The sequence below is a fragment of the Diorhabda carinulata genome, chromosome 1, assembly GCF_026250575.1.
Source record: "Diorhabda carinulata isolate Delta chromosome 1, icDioCari1.1, whole genome shotgun sequence".
Classification (NCBI taxonomy): Eukaryota; Metazoa; Arthropoda; class Insecta; order Coleoptera; family Chrysomelidae; genus Diorhabda; species Diorhabda carinulata.
The window spans coordinates 39,968,255-39,993,601 of NC_079460.1; the positions used below are offsets into that span (position 1 = coordinate 39,968,255).

Genomic DNA, 25,347 nt, shown 5'->3' on the forward strand with positions numbered 1-25,347 from the left:
TGTTTTAATATACAAAGGAGAAGAAACAAATTGAACAACATTGTTTTCGATGAAAAACATCCACTGATTTTAATGAAAACAAGCATCTGAATTTTCCCATTATTTTAATTTAGTTTCCTCCTGTGATCCAAATATTCCTCTTCTTCCTCCAAATATAATGTTACATGTTACTCTAAGCACCTATTTACTATTGTTTTGTTACCTCTCTATTTACTAAAAGAATCTCAAAAAAGTGTTTTCTCTTCAAAGGAACGTGATGACGTACCAAATCGAATAAAAACACATCGATACATCACAGAGACTAAAGGGTATTATATTATACATTGCCACGCGGTCCGTAGTATTATTTCCACCATCTAAAAGAACACAAAGATGAGATTTGCGACAACTGAAGACACATACGGGTCGAAAAATAAATAGGCCGGTTGGCAGATACAAGATGGGAACTTCAGAACTTCAAAAGTTCTAGCAACTAAAAATAAAATAAAGAATAGGACCTAGGAATATCAAGGAAGATCACATACGTCTAGTCTCTAGATAGTTAAGGTTGTAACAGTGTGTTTTGATGTGAGTTTGGTACCTTGGGTCCCATATAACAGAGGCTAGATTTGGAAAGACTAATGCATTAAAAACAGATAGAGATATAGTCTTAACTTCGGGAAATTGCCTAGAATTTCTCTCTACGAAATCGAGGTTTCTAAAGGCTCCACCAGGGACAATATTAATATGCTCGACAAAGTTTTATTCACTGTCATAACCAATGTTGGTTAGCTTAGTGAGAAGAATGCCCTTATCCAAGCAATTAAAAGCTTTGGAAAAATCTGAATGTGCTGCCCTTTAGTATGTTAAGCAGAAGCAGAAATGTTGGTAAACCATTACGACCAGATAAAAAGTTTAGCTCTAATTTTTTAAGGCTAGTTAAAACTTCAGACTAAAAGAGGAAGTAACACAGGGCAAGCAATTCATATTTGAATCAATATTATCAAAATTAGGAGTAGATGATGACTGATGACTGAAAATAATCAACAGAAGCATTTACAATGTTATCTGGTTGGTCAAGAAGTTGGCTCTTATAGGACATGTTACTAAGTATGCTAGTAGCTTCCCTATTGGTATTTAGTTAGGACCAAAATATATTAGGATCACTTACTAGCTGTTCTTCAACATTTATCATGTAGTTATAAAGAGTATATCTCTTTCAATTTATTTTGGCACACACAGATTACGTAATTTATTATTATAATTGGTACTGTAAATTTTTGTAACAGACGTTACTTTTTTGTTGCGAATAATATCGTCATTAAACCATGAAAGCACTTACTGTACAGACAGATTTCCTGTAACAATATTCCCAATCGTGTTGTTTTCATTGTTGAGATTAACTCATTTGAAAAATTAATAAAGGGCTGCTACTCTCCTTTTCATAATTTCTGTAGATATATTAGACTTTTGAAGCAGCTTTAATAATTTACATCTTTACATTCGGGTTTCTAATATTTTTATAATTTCGAATACAACGGACATGTCTTCATTTCCGTGGATCTGTACTAAAAGTATGAAGAAGGCTAAAAGCCTGGCAATCTTCTTGAGTGACATTTGAGAGCACTCCAGTTAAATTTCAGTCCAGAGTTGTTCGGAATTTTTTGGAAATATTAAAACAACCTCATGTCCGATGGATGAGTTATTTGAGTAATTATATATCAAACACAAGTTGTATGGACACTATTTGTTCGAAATAAATCCAATTCAATATACTTTTTCTACTACGTGTTGCTCACAACTGGCCTAAGAAGAAAATCGAGTGTGTCAGAAGGCGAATTCAAGGGGGAGTTAGTAAAGGAATTGGTCGAGTCAGTTCAAAGGTTGTGCTCGGACACGTGGTGGTTTACTGTAATTGAGTTTGTCGCGCCTAACATTTGTCGGTCTCAAAGGGCCAGGATGAAGATTTCTTCTGAGAAGCAGAAGTGGCCTAACGGTTGATTTTGTGATCTGATATAAAAATATAACAATTTTATAAGGAAAAAATAGAAAGAACCGGTTTTATTATTTTAAGATTGGAACTATAAATTCATCATTAGTGAGAAAGTTATACTCATAAAATATAAATAGATGTAGTGGCTACACATATCAATCGATTTTTACACAAACATGTTTTGGATATGTGTGATATTCAGCTGTCAATAAATGTAATGCCCAAATTAATGAACAGTTTCGAGATTAGGCAATGGTAGAAAGAATATTAAACACATAGGGACTGAGCAATATCAGCTATCCACATTTAATAATAGTAATGTAGCCAAAATAAAAGAGAGTAGTGAAGTGTAATGTGAGTTTAGTACTCTTTTATTCAGTTTTAATTTATTCTAAATATAACTCAGAAGGACTATATTTCCAAATGACAGCCAGGCAAGCAGATAGGCCGTCCGGATGTTGGTAATTCAAGCTTTGTACAGAACAACGATTTGTACGATAATTTACATTACATAGATAGAACAACCGTTTGACTAGCAAATAAACCGATGTTTGAATTTCATGACAGGATGTGTTTATAAAGGATCGGACAACTTGATGTTATTTTGGACACATTCTCTAACCCTTTAAATTCAATTAACTACAAATATTTATTTGTTTAAACAATAATTTCTACCAGGAAACCAATATTGGATGGAAGGTTGATGAGGAGGCTAACATTCCATTTAATGATGTTATCACACTCATTTTTAACGCATTGTGCCCTTTTCTTACCAATGAATCAATATAGTATAAATAAAATTAAATTTTGGTAACTTTTCAAGGAAGCAATTGAAAATTAATTATGTGACGCCCCATTAAATAAAAATCCGATATTGAGCAAGAATGAAAGAAAAGCCAGCAGATTTTTCAACTGTTTGTATCAAACATACTTTTAAATATAATAAATGTAATAAGAAAATAATATATTTTCCAGTTAATTTTATTGAAAAAGAATGTAAATAAGTAGTAGGGTCTTGTCTATAGATTCTACAATCGAAGCATTGTAATAAAATTAAAATATTATTAAGATTGAGATCATTTCTAGGTTTTTTTCCGATTTTTGACAAAGCTGCTCTGAAATAATTGACCTCATGATGGATGAGCCAAATTAAAGAATTAAAATTCCATTATAACTCTTACTGGATTATTAATTAGCGCGGTCCGGCACGAAGCAGGAAATTTAGCGAAAAACTAGGTAATAAAATCTTGACAAGCAGAGAAGCAGCTAATACATACAGGGTTGAGATGAAGTAGAGAATTTTGAGATACATTGAATAAGCCTCTTTTGTGCTATGAATAAATTGTCAAAAATATTTTAATAAATTGAAATATCTGATTGAAATAAAATGGAATACTCCCAAAACTTTTGAGAAACAACTAAAGAAGAAAATGTGGAAAACTTGTTCTTACTTTTGACTGTTTTAATTTATTCGTGACTGGGAAATTTGAAATTTAAGAAATAATTAATGGATATCGCGGAGATGAATATTTAAATGCGATAAAGTATTTTTGTTGTCATGATAATTTTTGAAAATCAAAAATAGATTAGGAAGCAGATAGAAATTCATATTTTAAAATTCATTTTCTATCGTACTCTAAATTATTATACATTGTTCCTTTCGGTTGTCATAATTATTTTACGATGAAATTGTAAAGTAAAAATAGCTAATTTTTTGATTATATATTTTAAAAATCTGCTGAACCTTTTGTGATATTTATTCTATCATCAAAAAAATGTACAATTCAATTTCAAAATTATTGAAACTAATCTTGAGTCAATAAATATTTTGTACCCCGGCAGTACCAAAAAAATATATATGTATTTCAAACTGTTCAATCTCTCAAACTCTATTTATAACTATGAGTAATTTTACTCGTTTTATCCAACAGGAATTTTTCAAAAAGGATTATACATGTAGATTACATCAACAGCTCTGATATGAAAGACAACTAATACATTTTTGAATAATTCAATCAATCTGAGTCATTTTAATTATCATAATGTTGCTATTTACGAAACAACGTAACCACCCATTCTATTTATATTGTTTGATATAGTGCATTTGTCATAAATAATCATAAATAGCTGTTACGTAAATAAGTTATTTCCAGCAATTTGTTTATTAAAATTTTTTATTTATCATCAAATTACAATTATTAAATTTATAATTTACACGCAACAAAAACAGCACGACTTGTTATTTAAATGATATAATCTTATATTTTTAACTAGTTAAATTCTAATGATCGCTTTGAAAAATTGTCTTTTGTACTGAAATAATTTGATCCGCTCCTTAATTAAATCCAATAAGTTTCTAACGTTATGTAATTTATGCATTTATCACTTTCCGTATTGATTTCGTGAAATTATCTCAATTATCTCAAAAATTCTATTATGATAAAGCCGGAGACCGTTAAACGTGAGTCAGCCTGCTATTTCCAGAGATTGGTAACTTTCATCGAAAGTTTCGAGAGTCCAACAAGAGCTCACAGAAACGTAAGAAGTGCCAGTGAGGGGGTGGACAATCAGAAGACTTAAGGCTACTAACTTTGTGCCAAAAAGGCCGCTACTGCTTTCTTAATTAAACCCAGCCCAATGAGAATGCAGTCTACGATTTGTCAGAGAACACGTTAATTGGACTGACAAACAATGGGGCAAATTCTCTTCTCAGGCGAAAACAAGGGAGCACGAATCTATAGGAGATCTGGAGAAAGATTTGTACATTGTTGCATAATAGAAACTATGGCTTTTGAAAGGGGATCCTAGATAGGGTATTTCAATGGAAGCACAAACCAAGTTGGTTTTTATTGAAACTGGCGGTGGAACGGAGGGATTAACGGCGAACCGATACATACATAAATTTTAGAGAATCTCGTCGATCCTTCTACTACATCCTAATGCGGGACACATTCCGTCCAGTCTTGATTCCTATCGAGCATTTATGCGATTAATTTAAGAGTAGAGTTCGGGTTAGAAATCCTTCACCAGCCGTGAAATGGGACCTCAAAACTGCGCTTACTGAAGATTGGGTTAGGACAAGAACAAGGGAGGTTAATAGGTTAATTTCCAATAAATTATTATTCTGATGAATTTTTTCTTTGCCAGAAAAATAACTCGATAGCAACATAGACTACTCATTATAAAGCTAAGATTAATAACTTTGAGATACTGAAACAGAAAAAGAATGAAATCTACAGATTTTTTGCTCACTAGTGTAGTTCATTCATTCATTCATTATGTGGGATTGTGTTCATTATATCTTCACATCTTAAGGCACTGCATCTTTTCACTTCACTTCACACTGTTTTCACTTTAATTGCGCGTCCAGATTTGTATGTGAATTGACCACATTTTCGCTAGGGTGATTGTATTGTTAGGTTTCGCTATGTTTCATATGTCTTATGCCATTATTTTGATAATTACACTATATATATATATAGTGTCCGTTTTGTAATCACAGGCTGCTAAATAATATCAAGGTCAGTTCACTTCGTTATTTAAATCTTCTACTTGTTACGAACCAGTCGCCATAAACAATTAAATTTCTCAATTTTTAAGCGACATTTTATGATATATATATATATATATTGAGAAAAATCTTACATAAAATGTTTTTTATACTATTTATGTAAAATTTGATGTTTAACAGTGTCACTTCCTGTATATTTTAAATAAACGTTCTGCTTTCATCTCATGAACGGTTTGAATGTTTATTTCAACCTTAGCATGACGATGTGATTAGAGTATGTTGGTATTTGGTTTTAGGCGCTGAATACAAAATTACAATAGAGCTCTGTAAAGAATCGGTAAAATCAATCTTACAAGACTTACAAAGAGGCCGATGACCACATACGTTACGTAAACATACATAATTTTCTTATACTAGTTGTCTCTCAGATTAGCTTAGAATAAAAGTATTCTATTCCCTCACTTCTATCGGTAATATTTTAATTATGTTTCAATAAGTGTCATCGTTAAAGATAACAGTGATTTAAAAGCAAAAAAGTCAAAATTGAAGAAGGATGCTACGCAATTTATGTAAAAAGGGCATTAAATTTTTAATCAGCAAAAAGCTCCAACTGTGTTTTTAATTACGTGCAATCACAACTGAAATTGCTCATAAAATTAATTGAAAATAATAACAGCAGCTTAAAATCTGTATGCGATGTTGGGATGGGCACATTTCTCCGTAACTAGGTACTAGTATTTGGATATTAAAGATGATTTTTTCCTCCTATTGCATGCTTGTTATAATTAACTTTTTACCACTAAACGTTGTGAATTTGGTATTTTCAATATTATTTGGAGCTAGTTCTGCAAGAAAACTAACTAGGTTATTAATTTTTAAATGGATGATCCTACTTAGAAAAATCAAAATTATGGGATAACAAACGACTCAATACACATAGAAAATACTATGAAAAAATAAATGGACGAATAATTCTGATCGAAAAAGTTGGGAAGTAATAGAAAATTTCGTTAGTGAGTGAAAACAAGTATAGTAGAAAACACAGTCAGATTTATTTCAACAGGAATCTCTCAGCATCAAAATAATGATATATACAAAGAAAGCATACACATGGTATTTTCCTGTTTTAAATCCAATATTTTTTTTTAATAAAGAACGAGAATAACTGGAGATAGCAAAAAATGCAACTATCAGCAAAAATATAACAAAAACAAATAGCAACTCTCTACCAGGTGTTGATAAATTGGAATAAATATGATTTTATCCAAATACCCAAAGGGATTTTTCAAGTACTAATCTGTCTAAACGGAATAGTATTACAGAGAAAAACGAACCAAAACCAATAATAATTTACAACGAAATATTAGTTGAATAGAGAAAACACTGGAAGGACTTAATTAAAGGGATTAGTGTTAAAAATAAAATGTATACGTATTCATCATTCAAGATAGTTTAACGGAAGAATCTTAAGAAGATATTAAAATAATTCCCTGTTTTCCATACTTTTATGATGACAATAGCATATTATATACATTTTTGCCACTGAATCAGGTTAAGTACGATCGATTATTATCAGGGGATACTTTCTAAAATAATCAGCTTGTGTATTAATGCAACATTTGAAATATTTGAATATCAATTCAAAGTGACGACAGTATATAGTATGATCAAATGATTTTCCTCATTCCAATTTACGTTTGTGAAGTTAAATTGATAAGAACAATTTAAGATAATTTCTAATAAAAATTGGGGACGGTTACACATTGTGAGATTATTACTCCTAATTTTATAGCAGTAATTTACATCGTTTACAAAGACATCGGTGCCGTCTCAATTCTAATAAAATGTTGAAATATTGATTCAAAGTGACAGGAGTCAATTGGACTAGCGGGGATGTCAAGAATGTATAATGGGTTTGTTTGTGTACTTATTTTACTTTATTAAAACTTGTAATATTGAAGAACCGTATGTAACTTCAATCGTACTAACAAATATTGACACTATTGCAATAAAAAAGTAAAATAAATAGTTGGAATGAAAAATTTTTCCACGCAACGCTAACAATAATATGGATTGAATAAAACATAATGAATGAGTTTATGAAAAATAGTCAATCTGATGATAAAGTCTGAAATAAAAACCTTCGCTTCCTGCTTTAATGTTTTCGTGTCGATAATTCACTCATACGAAATTTTTCGGATGAAGAAATACTAATCGGTAACCAAATACATCGCAAGACGTTGGATTTCAAACTATAACTTGTAAGAACACAGCAATACAATATTTTCCTGTAAATATTATAGGTAGAGAACAGCAAGTTTCAGACGTTTCATATATTTAATTTCTTATTTACAATTTTCATTTCGAAGGAGTGAAAGATTAATAGAGTGCTTGACATAAATTAAAAATGATAAACAATTTTTTTTAATAACTATATACCAGGGCCGGATTAAGATTTATAAGGCCCGGGGCTAAAATAATGACGGGGCCCCCTTAAGGAATTCGAAAACCCGGAAAAATTCACGAAATAATATCAATACGTTAGATTTGTGGTATCAACACATCAAAAAATACAGAATGCTTTCCAAATGATGGGGCTATAGCCCCCCCCCCCCAAGCCCCTAGCTTAATCCGGCCCTGCCGGATGTGGATATTATTCTTGGTTTTATAAATGAGAATATACATAATTTCACATTATGAGCATATCTTGAAAAATAAACTGAGTTTTGCTGATTTTTATTAGATTTCTTATACCAAGAGTTATATAAAATATATATAATTATTTCGTTACAATTTTTAGATAACCCCCGTATATTTGTGAATTTTATTAATTATTATAATTTAATTATTGCTTCGGCTAACTCTATATTATTTAATTCGGTGGCATGAGATTTTGTTTTCTTTTGAGTTCGGACGTTTTTATTTGTTATAAATATAAATCAATTATATTTGCTAAATAATTTCGTATTATATTTACTGGAAAAAGTAGAGAGGAATTTTTTAAGATATGTTATTTAACTATGAAAAGTTACATAATATTTTTAAATTTAACTATATATATATATATATATATATATATATATCATACAATAAAAATTATTCATTTAAACTTAACAGAATCAATTATCTTAATCTAATTCTAATTTTTTATTAACATCTCCACATACATGTAAAATTATTCTTTTTTTAATCGCACCAATAAATAAAATTCACTAACCTTTTCAGGAATTCAGGAACCAATCGATACATAATCATAAATTTTCCAGTTTTTATAAAAAAATATTAACCTAATAGGTAGGTTTGGTACCCTACTTATTAGTCATTCGTATATTATTATATATACAGGTAAATATTCGATACATTTTATTATAAATTTTTTTATAATGAAATTATTTATATATAATGTAAATACATCGTATTATTAACAAATACAGCCAATCCGTAGATTTGAATAACTTTTGTTTTACTCATATTTTCTATTTAAAAAGGGATTCGCAATATTCTTACTAAAAAGTAAATTTGGAGATATACGATTACAGAAACCCTCTTCAAAACAAGTTTAAATTAGTGAAATAATTCAATTTACTGTGTTATGGGGCCGGAAAATTTGCGCTGCGTTAAAAACATCCCTCGTTCGTTATTTAATTTTCAACATCAGATCGTGGCGCTATAGTTTGTATTTATTGTCAGTTTCTTGAATTATTTTATCCTTCCTCGTATATAGAAGATGAAAATGGGTATATTTCCATCTGTTTAAACGTATATTTGTTATTATAAATCATATTCCGCAATCCCAGGGCTTTCGTGTCCTCCATTAGAAAATCATTATCCAATATATAACAGCTATTAAACACGAAATAATGAATATAGAGTTTTCGTGAAGTTAACCCCAATAAAATATATTTACGTTCCAACATTATGACATTCACAATGTCTGCGTAAAAAATGACAAGACTTTCCACGATACAAAAGTAAAAGGGAATATCACCAGGAGACACGGATCATCATATTGTCGTTCATTAGCATAATGGCCAGTGTTCTTTTCTGCGAACCCCAATACATTTTCCTCGATTTTCTGTATCTATTTGTGCTTGTATTTAGTGCTTTTACGCCCACCTTTCCACTTTTTCGTTAAAGGGCTTAATACTCTTGCTAGGAAAATTTTATAAATGTCGCTTGAAATGATCTTGTGTTATTACTTCGATTATCTCGTTTAATTTCGATAAAAATGCTAAAGATGAAAGGAAAATATCGATTACTTTCTTAATTGAAGCAACAGTAATACCAATTTTTTAAAATACATTATTGGCTGACTTATTGTTAGTGATCACAAATTAAGGAAAAAAATTCAGTGCAGAGTACAAAATGCAAATGATTTAAAAATAAATTTGGCAATGCATGAGAAGCAGAGATTTCGGCGTTAAATTTTCGGTAGCGAAATCAATATTTCACAAGTTATTAAAAGTGATTTAATCATTAAAAGAAAACGAAAAATCCAAATTTCTCGTTCCGATCTATTACTTTAACTTACTGAAAATACACATGTTGAAGGTAAGGTTTATCAACTTTTGGTAATTATACACTTTCGCGGTCACCTGATTTTTTGGTTAGGTTAGGTTAGGTTAGGTTAGGTTAGGTTAGGTTAGGTTGGCTCTAGAAAATCGAAAAATGGATGGATTTTAATGATCTTGGTCTCAAAATGTTCCATTTTACGGCGGATTTATAAAAAAAATACGAAAATTAAAAAAAATAAATATTTTTTACAGTTTCATGACTTTAAATGCAAAAAAAAAATGACTTTCCACATATAATCCTTCGTAACTGTTTCTGACGTCGTGGAACCAAGCTCGTATATTTTTTTTCGCAATTTACATGAAAAAATGAATATTTTGACAAAAAAAACCACAAATTCAACCAGTACCCCCGTGTTTTTCATAAATTCGTCGTAAAATGGAACATTTTGAGACCAAAATTATAAAATTTATCTATTTTTCTAACTATTCACGAAAATTAATTGTTTTTCATCGATTTCATTTTAAGCTATAAAAACTGAAAAAATCATTCTTTTTGGATTTTTTCTTTTTAAATTGTTTATTAATTTATGTAGAATACAAAAAAAAAATATAAGAACTTTATCTGATAATGAGATAATTTTTTGTAAAGGATTATTTTGCAAAACCGTTTTTTTTTACGATTTAAAACAGTAAAACTATGAGAAATTTTCATTCCAACTATTTCTACTAATTTTTATTTATAAATCCGCCGTAAAATGGAACATTTTGAGACCAAGATCATTAAAATCCATCCATTTTTCGATTTTCTAGAGCCAAAAAACCAAGTGACCGTGAAAGTGTATAATTACCCAACTTTTTGACAATATAATAATTTATTTACTTTTCTATTCTACAAGCGACATTGTCACTGATTAGCGCGGCCCTTTTTCCAAAGTTCGTAGTTAATTGAGCGCTTGCTGTTGTTATTTTATAAATTCAATTAACGATGAGTGCTGAACGATTTTAATGTCAATATCTTTATCTGTCCATACCTGTTTGATTTATTTCATCTACAATTCTAATGGTTACACAACTTATGGCTGACATTTATGTATATAAATGAGTTTTGTTTTAATGAAAAATAAGAATTATTCCATCAGAAAAAAAAGCCGACAATTGGTAATACAAACAATAATTTTTGCAAATGAAGTTTGATTTATCAAAATTAATTTTCGCTTGCATTATTATAATTCATATACTTCTCAAAGTTATTACTGTAGTTGGTAATTACTATTTTTAGTCTTTATCAAAATATGATATCGACACTGACAATTTGCGTATTTATATTAATCAATAGATCATCTACATCATGAATATCTAAATAGAAAATGATTTTTACAAAAAAGATTAATTTTTCCTTAGTTTTTACATGTCAAATACGTAGCAATCATCAATTAAATTATTTGTAGTTGTATTAGAATTTACAAAATATAAATTATTTAGATCTTTTTTATCATTTATAGCTTTTTCGTTCTTATGAATGTGAACCGTTCCATAGATATCTACATATCTACATATCCAATTGGTTATCAAAATAATCATTACTTAGTTTGTATCTTAAATAAAAAAGAGCTGAAAGTGTAACTTTTATGTTAATATTGTTTTCTCATAGGAAAAGACTTCAGCTTTTCTAATATATAAACAATATACTTTTATCTTACCATCAAAAACAGTTTCTCTTATAAATGGTATGCAAATTCAAAATTTGTCGTCTTTAACAATATCACAACAGCTGTCTACCGTCAAGCCTCTTTAACCTTTTTTTGCCGGAACCTTTAATGGCATATTTGAGCACATTTAATAAAAAATCAAATCTAAACATTTTCCAATCTTTTTCGATCAGATAATATCAAACTGAACCTTTGAGAACGTTTTATTTTCTTTTCCGGCTTTTCGTTTCAGTTTTATCCCAAATGAAATTAGGTCAGTTGATACGATAACGCAGAGGACAAAATTAGTATATCTGAATAGTGTTTCTTCACTTTCAACATAATTTCTTTGATTATATGATACTACAACACCGTATTTCTTAATAATATATGAGTTATGGGAAATATGCCATCCTAATAATATTAGACTGATATTTCGAAACGAGATGGTATATGTGCGTGTATCGGGCCACTGAAAAATCGTCAAAACAAAAAAATTGTAAGAGAATCACAATCACAGTGTTTAGACTATCAGGCCTAAACTGCTGAGTAGGTATTGAGGAACAACCAGAGACAATACTACACATTTATTGTACTTGTTCGGATCGATCATTGAAATGCAGAACAGGCAAGTATTAAACAAATCCGAGATAAACAAAGCAAATACTCGATGAAAAGATTTTTTTAGTGATAAATGAAGTCCTAGCAATCGTCATATGGGAGGGATTATGACAAAGTGTTGAACCACACATTACATACTTTCCGAAAAGGTCATCAATATAACATGTCACTTTTCTCGATAATTCGATTTAGACCGGCCTAAAACATAACACGGAGCGGAAGAGAGAGAAAGAGGCATCGGAACATTATTGCGTAAGAGTATGAGAAATTTCTAGTAAGATGATTATCAAAGGCAAACAACTATATCGTGTTACAATATTACGTTAAATCGAGTTAAGTACGGCCTTTGTGCCATTCTATATGACATCGAGAGCCACGCTAGATTCCATCCCGAAAACCGTGATCGAAAAAGGATCTTCCAACTCTTTAGAGGGATATTTGACACCTTTTAAAACGCCGATCAAATAGTTCAAGCGTTTATATGTTTATATACAAGGCGTATTAGTTGTATAATAAAATAAAAGAATTTGGGATGTATTATAATGTAGAATATTTAAAATAATTGAAAATATATTCAGAGTCAGAAGTAATTACTTAAAATGTCTTCAGATAGCGTACTGTAATTGTAACTGTAACTTGTAAATTGGCAACAAGGGCGGATGCAGGGTCTTGAAAAAGGGGGGGTCACTAGTCTTAGGGCGAGTCCTCCCCAAAATATATGGCATTTTAAGCCTTCTACCACAAAATATAAGAACTTCAATCCCTCATCGACTTTGAATCATATATGACAACGTCAGTCAGTATACTGTATATTTTATGTTGTTTTGTCTAGGGTAGTTCTCCTTTACAGTTGAATAACTGAAAAAAAATGCGAAAGGTTTTTATTGAATCTATTTTGACCTGTTAAATAATTCCAACTCAAAATTACATCTTATTAGGTATTTGAAGGTAGACGGACTAAGGGTCTAAGGACTACAGACAATGACAATACATACAGAAATGGATATTAATCAGGGTTTAGGGCCCCCATGACCCCCCCTCCCCCCTGGATCCGCGCTTGATTGGCAAACTGTATCGCTTGTCTACCGCGCAAATGTGAATTCTTGGCATACACCGACGACAAGATCTGCAGTTTCTTCCTTCCCCATGCACTAACGGCATTACCGATGATCTGTGATGCCTATAACATAATCGGTAACAAGAAAGCTAATCGATAAAATGAGCTGGTCATGTAGTAAGATAAGAAAACCAGAGAATAAAAAGAATGATATTTCTCAAGACAAGACAACACAGCAAATGATCAATAGACCGACTCTGAAATAGATGAAGATGTAGAGTAGCAGATGTAACTGTCCTTTTCTACTTGATCTAAAAATCTCTTTTTACAATTTCAGTTCCATCAACCCTATATCAATAAATTTGAGTGAGGATCCCGTTTTTGTAACGTAAATCTGGGCCTAAATACTCAGTTGGATTTGGTGCCTAGTACATGTATTCACCAACCGAGGACAGGCTATTTATTACAGGGATTTTCACAAAAAGTATTTTTCGATAAATTCGAATTTACCATGATGTATTTTATTGAGAGTATGGCAGGCGTTAAAATCGACGATTAACACCCATTAATTGACGCTGATAACTAATAACGTTAAGTTTTCGTATAAGATTCATTAATAATCTTTCAATAACAATGTTCAAGAGTTAGAGCTTGAAAGTTTTACTGTGATTGTCTGGGTTATACACATGGTATAGTGATCATAAATTATTTCAAGAGGTGAAATTTTTCATTTTATATTGTTATAAAGAACTTGTTTTTTCTTCAATACATTAATACACAGTCTTTATCTAAATAATTGATTTGTTCATTCATTTGTTTCAGAACAACAATGTCTTCCTCCTTACTTCTACTGTGGAAGAGGAGATATATGCATTCCCGATTACTTAGTTTGCGACGGCCGTTCAGATTGTAAAAATAACGCAGATGAAAGCAATTGTACTTCTGCAGGTGGTAGGTACAATTTTCTATTTATTTTGTGTACATATATTTCGTTCCGAATAAATTCTAATTTAAATTTGATTAACATAAAACAAATGCTTGGGGAAATTTACAAATTTTTATTAAGAAATGTGAATAAAAATTTATTTATTTCTAAAAGACAAATTTTCTACAGGAAAATATCGTCAAAAGATTGAATCAGTTCATATTAATTAATAAAATTATATATTTTTGATAGTTTTGAATTCACTTGAAGTAATTTTAGTGTACGAAATACAAACAAAAAAATAGTGAAAACTATTTAATTAGTTGCGTTGAAGGTTTGAGTATATTTTCTGGCATTTTGTTATTTAACATTATCTGAATTTTATTGAAATAAGTTGTCTGTTGATTACAAAATGCAATTCCTTCATATTCAATATATTTGTGGGATAACGTGGATTTTTGAAGTTTGAAAAAATCTGTTCACTCAAAGGTTTTATAAAAGTATTTCACCATTTTCAACTCAAAATACGATTTCAAAGATATAATATAACTTCCAGAATGACGAGCTTAGCATTCAGAAAAAACCAATTTGAGCTTTTTGGTATTTTTTCTACCTATGCATACATTTGTAAAATAAGAAACTTCAAGTGCTTTTAAAACATCTATTATTGTAATATAAGCTTCACCTTATTTTATTTTTGTGTGTGCTCTAACAGCTTAATTTTGCCTGGCTTTAAAAATGCATCTTGAAAAACATTTCGATATTTTATTCTTGCATTTTGAGCATCCCATTTACTACATTTCGGATTACTTTAAATATTAAAATAAAAACATGAACTCATTTTGACTTGTTATACATATATATAAAATGAAAAATTCAAAAATTTTTTACCTCCGGAAATTAAAAACTTTACACAGAGATTACACTGAAATCGTCACCAATCTTAAGGTAATAATAATAAATTCAACACGAACCATGTAGTAATTTAATGAATCATTCCCACACTTTCGGAACCATTAGAGAATGATAGATTTTCAGCCATGTAATTTACCAAATGTTTTGGGCCCAATGCAATATGCCTTCTCACTGATGTAAATAGATTAACTGATGGGTACTTTATTTACATTTATCTTCGATTATTTCATGCATAATATAATGAACTATTCAATTATTTTTAACTATGTATATATTGACGAATATTCTGTCATGATAACTGTGTAAACTTTTATTGTTTGGAGGTTATCAAATTATTATTAAAATATTATTTTGTCAGAAAATACTTCAAAAACATCACCAATATTTTTAATTAAATATAAAAACGATTCTTTCAAAATATTTTTACAGGATAAATTTATCAAATTCTATTCTTCATAATGAATAATATTTAAAGTTTCGCTTGTGTTAATGTACATATTTATTCTACTTCTAATACCCAGAAATATAAACAAAAGTACCTAATGAGCGCGAGAATTGTGAACAATATTTAAGAATTAACTATAAGCGCCCACTGTATATTTTGTAAACAGTAACATTTTTTATTCATAGTGCTCAATCCGAATGTCCTTTTTGTAATTTAATTTTGGAGGCACATAAAACATGGAGTTTATTTTCTGTTACCTTCTGTACATTTTTGTATATAAATATATATATATATTTATGTCCTTATCCGCCATAAAATATATCATGGGTCCTTAGGGAGAACCACTAGAGTCCAAAAATTCCTCTTGTATTATATTTTTTCAATCACTTTCTTTACTTAAATTCGCTATTGATAAAAAAGGATAATTTTCACGTAAATAGTTTATGAATACGATTGTAACGGTATGATGATATTCAGTGTCGGCACTTATTTCGATTCTTAGATATATATTGAGAGTTGCGAGAAATAACATAATTACATGTTGCATGTTACGCAAAAAAAAAACACAGATCGATGTAGAGCTGACCAATTCAGATGCGGGAACGGCCAATGTATACCGAAATCCTTGGTATGCGATCGAAAATACAATTGCGAAGATTTAAGTGATGAAAGAAATTGTCGTAAGTGTTTATATCTAAAATGTCTTCTCCAAATCCAGACTTATCAACATCATTTTCAAAATCGTCTTTTCATTATTTCTTTCCGATTTAAAAATAGGTTGTGAAACGTTTCGTCGATTTTACAAAAATAACACGAATACAAAAACAAATATATTAGAACACCTGTCACTCTTAACTGAACAACTTCAATATTTCACCTGTTATTTTTGTGGAATCTTTAGCGATGCAACCTTAATTCTTCTCTTCCCTTTTCTAATTCATGGCTCCTTTAAAAATGATCTTAAGTATTTCATCCCTAAAACTACTTGTTCATTTCAATTTCCAATAAAAAAATTCCCATTCTCAGTGTTCTAATATTCATCAAATTTCGATTTCTAACCAAAATCATTCCTTACAATACAAATAAGTCAAAAAAAGAAGACGTTATTTAATATTTACAGCATGTCTCAAGGATGATTTTAGATGTGAAAACGGATTCTGTATCCCACATGCTCAAAGATGCGACGGTATTCATCAATGTCAGGACCGTTCTGACGAAGTAGGATGTAACGAAAGTATGCTTTTTACTGCTTATTTTATATTACAAATACTTCCAATGAAAACTGGCAATATTTTCGTTGGAATGGCTTGGTTTTGTTTGGAAACACATATTTACAAGCTGGTTTCTTCAAAAAATCAAACTACAGGTTTCACTACTTTGCACGGACTAGTTCTGCCGAACCATAATTCGCAAATGTTGATCTTTCACTTGTTAGCAATTTCTATAATTTTTTTTAGCGTTCGAAGAAGTTATCGTACGTTTTCTAGAAGCTATTAACCAAATAACGAAGATTTTTTTGATATTTATCTCAATGCTGGCGCATCTTAAAAGCTTTGGGGTCGAGGAATGTAAAAATCTAAAAATTTTTTTCTATAACTAATCATGTTTATGTCAATTATCAGTAAATAACTCATAAAACAGCTCATATATTCTCAGAATTTTTTCCTATTGATCCCAGACAGTTTCTTTTCGATTCTCTCGATCTTTATTTTCAGTGAGTTGTCATCCGTTTTGCACTGTTTCATCTCTCACACATTCACGGATTTTTTGCACATACCGATATCCTTTCTCACACTTAAATGAAAGCTAATACCACAATTTCGTGTAGTGTTTCTAGACCAGCTAATTTTTATACTTGAATTTTGCCAGTTTTCACAAATAATAATAATAATAATAATAATAATAATAAGTAGTTTCAATTTGTCGATATTTAGAGTAGTGATTAGATATATCCAAACGGTTCCTTCACACAAAACTTAACGCAAATATATCTGCATCACAATATAATTAATCAACAAATGTATGACTCAAGCTTGCAGTAGATTTATGAATATATAGAGAACATATTTGAAACAGAATATTGTACTCACGCTTTCTAATTTGGTGGAGGTTATTATTAAACCTGAAACGGTGTTTGGTTATTTATAAATAAACAATGCTGAAGTAAATTATGTACAAAGTTATTACTTATCATGATTGAATTGGAATATTTATTTCTATTTGAAATAAATAACAAAATCGTCTATAGCAAAATAGTCAAATTAAAAAAATAGAAACTACTCTCGCCAAATCTTATAACTGGAAGTGATCTTATTATTATGTTGAACAATTTTTGATGATTCAGTATCTTTATACATTTTGGTGCTTGGATTTTGTTTAGTTTTCGAAAGATTTCATTCCATTTGGACACACCAAAGTATGTCCAAATTATTCATCTATAAAACTATGCTGACATTTTCGCATTTCCTTCGATTACATCGATCCTCAGTTTCACTGAGTTTTTTACTTGACCAAACTTGTTTACCAATAGTGAAATAAGCTCAAAATAAACTTTGTCTCCCCCACCAAATATCAGTTATTTAAAATACTTAAAAGTCAAAAACAATCAAAACAATGTAAAATTGAAAAAGCGAATATCCCATTTGATATAAATTTAATGATCGTATCTTCCATTTCACACTTTCGCAACAGTTATTGAAGACATCAACTACTTCCTCTTTTAGCCTTTTGGAATTTTCACAGCTTGTTCATAATCAAATAGTTCCGTATCAGTTGGTATCCATAGATTTTCTTAAACTATTGCTGTATTATCAACGTCCTCTCTTATGTTAATTCAAATAAATCTATCCACCAATATGTAAAATGTATACTGTATATCCACAAAAAAAAAAAACACATATATTAGTTGAAATTATTTTCACAGCACATTGCGAACCACATCAGTTTAGATGTAATGACGGATCATGTATAGATCAGATTTTCCGTTGTAACCTCAAACATGAATGCCCGGACGGTTCCGATGAAATCGGTTGTAATCAATGCCTGCGTGATCAATTCAGGTGTAGTGATGGCACCTGTTTGAATTTCGATAAAATATGTGATACTGTTTCCGACTGTTTACACTCTGAGGACGAGGAGCAATGTGGTTAGTTTTCCATTTGTAGTTGTATCCTCTTCGCCTTCTGTACAAAATTACCTTGAAAGTATTATGTTTCTTCCAAGTGCGTACATCTTATAATTTTTTTTTAAAACGTTGATATCGTATCCATTTTCGTACCGCAAACTTTTGACTGGCTATGGCTTACTTACTCGTAGCGGCTTCTCTTTATATATACTCAGTGTCATGAAAACTCCAATACATAGTAAATAATACTGACTAATAATGTCAAAAATATGCCACGTATATTTGTATCATGAACGTCTTGAAAAAAAAATTTGAATTTCAGCTCTATTCATTGAACATTCCTGTTTTTATCCAATTATATTTTACTGTAAGTACTGGACGAACCGATATCAGTGATCTTTGAGAAGCTGGGAAGTAGCTCCCAGAAATTGCTAATAGAGTAAACAGAAGTGTAGATGCTATTGTCATTTCTTATCAGGCATGGCACCAGGAAGACCAAAAACGAAGAACCAGATACACAAGATAGTCGAAGGAGAGATCATTAATAATTCTTATCGAATAACGAGTGCCATAACAATTCAGTGGAATGCAGCACATAAAAAGATTCTTAAAATGCGAAAAGCTTATAAAGGAATAGGAGAGTTTGGATTTTTTTATATCATTCTTAAACTCTGCAACATAAAATAGACTTTGGTGGTACCAAGAACGACTACCATAGATTCAGTACCATGTATGAGAAGAGGACTAAGCGAACGTTGTATAATCCTCAAGTTTTTTATTAGAGGACATATAAATCGCACTGTAGGATTTACAGTATGAGGTGTCGATGGCTCAAGGTCACTTTTAGTCTGGATCAGGGGTAATATGAATTCATATCGATTCTACAATATCGATATTACAAATCACATGATACGTATGGCAAATATCAACGAAATAAAATTATTTTACCGGGTTTCTATGTCACTGACTAAGAGAAGCATCGGCACAAAAAAGTTTCGTGACAAGGTATTGTCCTATAAAATTGTTGATCTTTATACTGAATAGATCACAAAAACAAGGATAAATTGAAAACTGCACTTTTAGTAGATGTACATTGTAAGTTTTCATACAACTTTTAAGAAATCTTGTACAGAATTTGTATTTCTGACTAATTATCTATTTGTAGAACATTCTTTCGTGTTCTGTCTCTATATGTTGTAGTTAGATGTTGTTAGTAGTCCTACTAAAACTGCGTCAGTATTCTTCATCGTTAGTGTCTTTTAAATATCCCTTTTAATAACAATTTTCGCAGCTTCTTATATCACTAAAACCTCTTTGAATTCTCAGTCCAATATCAAACTTCGATTACAGCAAGAGTTTAACGTTTTTCACTACTAGATACTTAATAAAATAGAAAAACTAATGTTGCCATCAAAGAATCACTTAAGATATGTCGTATAGTTTTCCTCAAAATAATATTTTGGATCAAACGGAAACTACGATAACGTTATTGTGTCAAAAAAAATGAAGCGCTATTTGAAAAACATTTTGGAAATAGTCTTACCACCATTGCCAGAGGATTCTATCAAAAAAAAAAAAACATTGAAATCTGTAAAATATTGTTTTCAAATAGAATTTTCGTTCGAAAAAAATCACAAAATAGAACTGATTCTATAAAGACAAAATACTACTGCTTTAATCAGTAGAAGTATCCCGAGAAATGGGTCCACTTTCCATGAGCAAGTATATTATTACGAAAAATTTCTATCAACCAATAAATCATCTGTTCATCAACATACAACAACTCATAGTTTGAGAAAATGCTTGAAAAAAAGTTGATGGAAATTACACATCAATTGACAAGTATCAGTATGATGATGTTCATTTTTCTTCTTCAATTGTGACACTTTAAGTAGAAAACTGGTTGAGGAGGAAAAAAATGCATGAAGTAACTTGTTGTTGTAATGTCTTCTCACAACGTGACGATAGCCTTTACAAGAAATTTATGTAAACTACATTTTATATAAATAAAAAAAAAGAAAATTGTGTAAATTATATGGGATTTCCACTCATATATTTATAGAACTAATTTTAAACCATTAAGAAAAGAGGTTTAAGTAGATTGCTATTTTTAGAAGCACTTTAGAAGATAAATCAGTATCTAATTTATATATGAGACGAGACAACAGTACGAACAATGTACAGAGTATAGAAAATAATTACTTGGAATAGGTAGAGAGAATACAAATAAAATAATTTTGAAGATATTATCATAACGATGAAACAACACTGCAAAGTGGACCTATGAGCTGCTACTAGACCAAAATCTATTGCTGGAGAGATGGAGAAAGGGATTTACACAGCTCTTTAGATTACGTTTAGCTTTTCATTCTTTTTTTCCTCTATCGTGTATGTAACAGTAGTTTTTGGCTTTCCGTTCTTTAAAACTCCCTTGGCCGCTTTATTATTACTTTTTTCCATGTACCTACAGGACACTGCAAGTCTGATGAATTTTTATGCGCAAATGGACAATGTATCGATTCAAAATTGCGCTGCAACAAAGTTTATGATTGTTCTGATCAGTCTGATGAAGCAAATTGTAACGGTAAGATTTATATATCATGCTCTTATCAGATATATTTCTTTCTCTTACTACTACTCTGTAGTTCTTCCTTGAAATTCGTAGCTCACTTTTGATACCTCCGATATAGACTCTTTATAATCAATTAATATAGAATAGGAGTTATAGTGATATTTTAATCTTGGATTGGAACTTGTATTTTGTTTCTAGAAACTGTGCAAAACATATGAATGACAAAATATAGAATCAGTACAACTTTTATTCGAAAGGGTATTTGTTAGTAGTTTTTTCTCAATCTATTCAATTTTTTGGTATATAGAGACCCATAAATGGATTGAATTAGATCGGAAATTAATGATTTTTAACCAACAAGAATAATAGATACAGTTTCTAGATTCTCATTATACAACTAGCATATTTATTAATCAAAAACAGATTAATTCCAGAATCTTATTAAAACTGGGATATAATTGAAAATAATACTAGTGAGTACAAGTAATGTATCTTTGGGTACTTATTTTATTCAAAAAGTTAACGATTCCTAATTAACAATTTTCAAAATTGTGAATTTACAGATATATGATGTTCCGCTACTTTCTATTTCAATTCAAAGAAATATAAATTTGAATATATTCCGAATAAATAACAATTTTTTGGTTAATCCTCGAGCTTAGACAACAACTATGTCAGTTCTTCATTATTTCTCATACAATCAACTCAACTTATTTATAAATATAACTATATTCATAATATTTTTAAATCACTTCATTATTTATTCTTCCAATATACTCGAAACGTCAAAATTTAATGTGAATGCACTTAAACTGCATGAAAAATTTCCCTTTTTGCACTGAAATTAATTGCATGTGGTTTATGGCTGATATCATTGTCAGGACAAATACTAGTTTGCATCCCTAACACTTGGAAATGTAAGAATCAAAGAAGGTGTGTGAAAATAAATCAGGTTTGTGATGGAAAGTATGATTGCGAAGATCGTAGTGATGAACAATTTTGCGATGGAGCCGCATATACCAAGAAAACGGAAGGTAAAATATACTTTCTAAAATTTCGCTCTACGGGTTAATAACACATTCAACTCAGGTGTTACTCATTCTTTTTTTTTTTTTTCTTTACAATATTCAGATCTTTCCAATAAGGATGAATTAACAAATTGGTGTGCCTTGGTGCCATTTAAGTTTTTTGTGCTAACTATTCATCTTACTCGTTGGTTTTCGTAGAGGATGTATTCAAATTCATGCGAAAAAATTCATTTAGTTGAAGATTCAGGCTTGTGAAAACCTTTAAATCAATTTACTTAGCGACAACAATATTTTACAATTGTTCTTCACATATTTCTAATATTCATTCATACTCTTATGTTATCACCACTTAATAGTAGCATTTCATTAAACTGGTCCAGCCCAACTGATGCTGCACAAGCTAGTGACTTGCTGCAGGCTGCAAGCACACATCCAGGCTTTTGTCATTGTTGTATATTCTGAAATTCAGCTAAATGCATCAGTTATGGAGAGTACTTACTTAATTCTGTCATAAAAAGAATCATTGGGTACACGATATTTTAAGAAGACTTAAAAACTTCAACGAAAATTTAGAGAATGAAACACACAAAACAACGACTCTGTCACCCGACTCACAGCAGGCATGTCATGTCTCAAGAAGCTCCTATTGGTTGGCTAGTTTGTCAGATGCCTAAAAATTCAAATATTTTAAAAGTAAACGAGGAAAGCCAAAAGTTGAGCAGGTGCTAGCCTGATATGCGTATCCTGGTTCATGACAATGCATTTCATATTCGGTTTGTTCAGTTGGGCGGTACCAGCCTCAATGAAATACGGCTTTTATTGTCGATGATAAAACTAATTCAATTGATTTAAATTCACAATAATATGGAGACAAGCGTGCGACGACAAACATTCTCAAATTATTGAATTCTTCACAAATACTATAATCATTACTTCAAATACACAATCATTTATTGAATTCTTTTGCATACATTCGGAAATACCTTTTTTATTTTTGTCGCTATGTTTTATATAAGAAAATACTTTTTATATAGTAAATTACCAAATTCTTCTACCACGAAGATGTTGTTAATTAATATTTTTATAATAATTTCATTCTGTATATTTGATTCTGGAATGATTGATATTTCCTCCTAATAACCTATCAATTCTTGATCACTGTATGTTTAAAAATGTAAATATACTTTACAGTGTGTACGTAAACTAACGTATTTTGCTAATATTCCGGTTTACAAAAAAATATCGAACCAAAGTTTTTTTAGATAATTCAGGCCAACTGTATAACTTGATTGGCACTATATAAGGTGGAGAAGTATAACAAAATATATGTTGAAATTGTTTTTTCTTTTTGACAGTACCAAATGATAAAAAGCTGATAGGGAATAACGCAATTGCTGATTTGTTATTTGACGGACTGTTATCAGTATTCTGTTTCTGGTTTTTTGTACATCTATCTTTTATATCATGTGATACGGTTTTCAAAAAGAGAAATACAAGATTATTTTTTTTTTTTGGATATTTTCATATAAATCTACTTCTTCTAAAAGTTTAGTTATTTATAATGTTGAAAAGTTTCTAATTAGAATATACACAAATAGTGTCAGAACAACCTACTACTTTTCTAACATAAACAATTTTTTTAACAATTTTAAACTTAGGAATTTCTCAATATAGAATTATGTGGTCTTAATAATTGAATATTACATAATGAGAAACTGAAAATATGTACAGGGTGTTGATAAATTAGGTTGAAAGAACGTTAAACCCTATATACTTCCAATCGACTCACGCAGATGGCCCGAATTATTTGAAAGAACGTTTATTCATCGTTCAACTTAACAGAAATCGAAATATTAGCAAGTTACGATAACTTATGAACACACTGTATATCCTCACTATTTATTATTTTGTTTTTGGATGTACGTTAACGATGTTTATTAACGAACCTAATCTGAAATGTATAGATTATAGTGTAAAAAAAACTTTTGTACATATTTTCTAATTCGGTTTATGGAAAAGAGCATATGAAAACTAACAGCACGTATATTTTTCAATATCAAAAAATACAAATCACTGTTCTCTGCTAGTTTATGGACAAAAAATGTGTTGCTGTGATTACCAACATAAAAAATCCAGTGGAAAGGTCTGTCTACTCAATACACCTTCTATGCTCGATCCATTTTTTGGAAAATTTTAGAGGGTGTCTCATAAATAATGTGTGATGCCAATGCTCACTTTTTTTAATTAATAATCAAATGAAAAGAAAGCCTTGAGATTCGAAGTACAGCCCATCGTATTCTATGGTTTTAGCACAACTTTCAGCAAACTCTTTGAGACCTTGGTAAAACCATATTCAACAATCTGGAATAATTTCGAAGTATACTAAATCTTCATAAATCCACAAGACTTTCCGCTCGAATCTTCGACGGGTTCTGGTAATAACCTAACCTAACCAATGCTATGTGGTTAGCTCATTAACTATATATTCCCCTTCAATTTCACATATTTCTCGTTCTGTCACGACAACAATTATAAAAATGTCATTAAACAGAGAGATAATGATTTAAAAAATGTAAAACAATTGTACTCTTTATACAATTAGAAACAGATCTTAATAAGTTAAGACATGTTCAAACTGATGTGTAGAAATTGTCACAAATTAAAACCGACATTAGTTATGAGACACCCCCCCCCCCTTGTAATAATATCGTATTATTTATAAAAACCATGTGCTATAGCTCATATTATTACAAAGTTTCAAACAACGCGTTTTTTTGGGACTTTCCAAAATAAGGATAGAAACAATGTTATTTGATTACACATTAATGTTGTTGCTGATCTATAATTCAATACACTCTGTGTAATGAAAATACTGCACTGTAGTGCAAATTTGTACACAAAACAAAAAATTCGCAACTAAAAATTAATGAGATCTGTACTATATCTATTCATCTCCTAAGCTCCACATTACAAAA

The 25,347-nt window shown here is 30.3% G+C and overlaps 1 protein-coding gene across 35 annotated transcripts in view; it reads left to right on the forward strand.

The window, feature by feature from the left end:
• The window catches only part of LOC130891028 (basement membrane-specific heparan sulfate proteoglycan core protein-like), a 251,525-nt gene that overhangs the window by 182,164 nt on the left and 44,014 nt on the right, over positions 1 to 25,347 (forward strand). For 18 of the 35 annotated variants that reach the window (XM_057795511.1, XM_057795537.1, XM_057795632.1 and 15 more), the window contains 5 exons: positions 14,186 to 14,314; positions 16,218 to 16,328; positions 16,769 to 16,882; positions 18,572 to 18,793; positions 21,243 to 21,356. In XM_057795511.1, the coding sequence (XP_057651494.1) occupies positions 14,186 to 14,314; positions 16,218 to 16,328; positions 16,769 to 16,882; positions 18,572 to 18,793; positions 21,243 to 21,356 (690 nt within the window). Of the gene's footprint in view, positions 1 to 14,185; positions 14,315 to 16,217; positions 16,329 to 16,768; positions 16,883 to 18,571; positions 18,794 to 21,242; positions 21,357 to 22,225; positions 22,379 to 25,347 lie in introns of all 35 variants that reach the window. The other 17 variants (XM_057795676.1, XM_057795709.1, XM_057795692.1 and 14 more) reach the window with 5 other exon arrangements.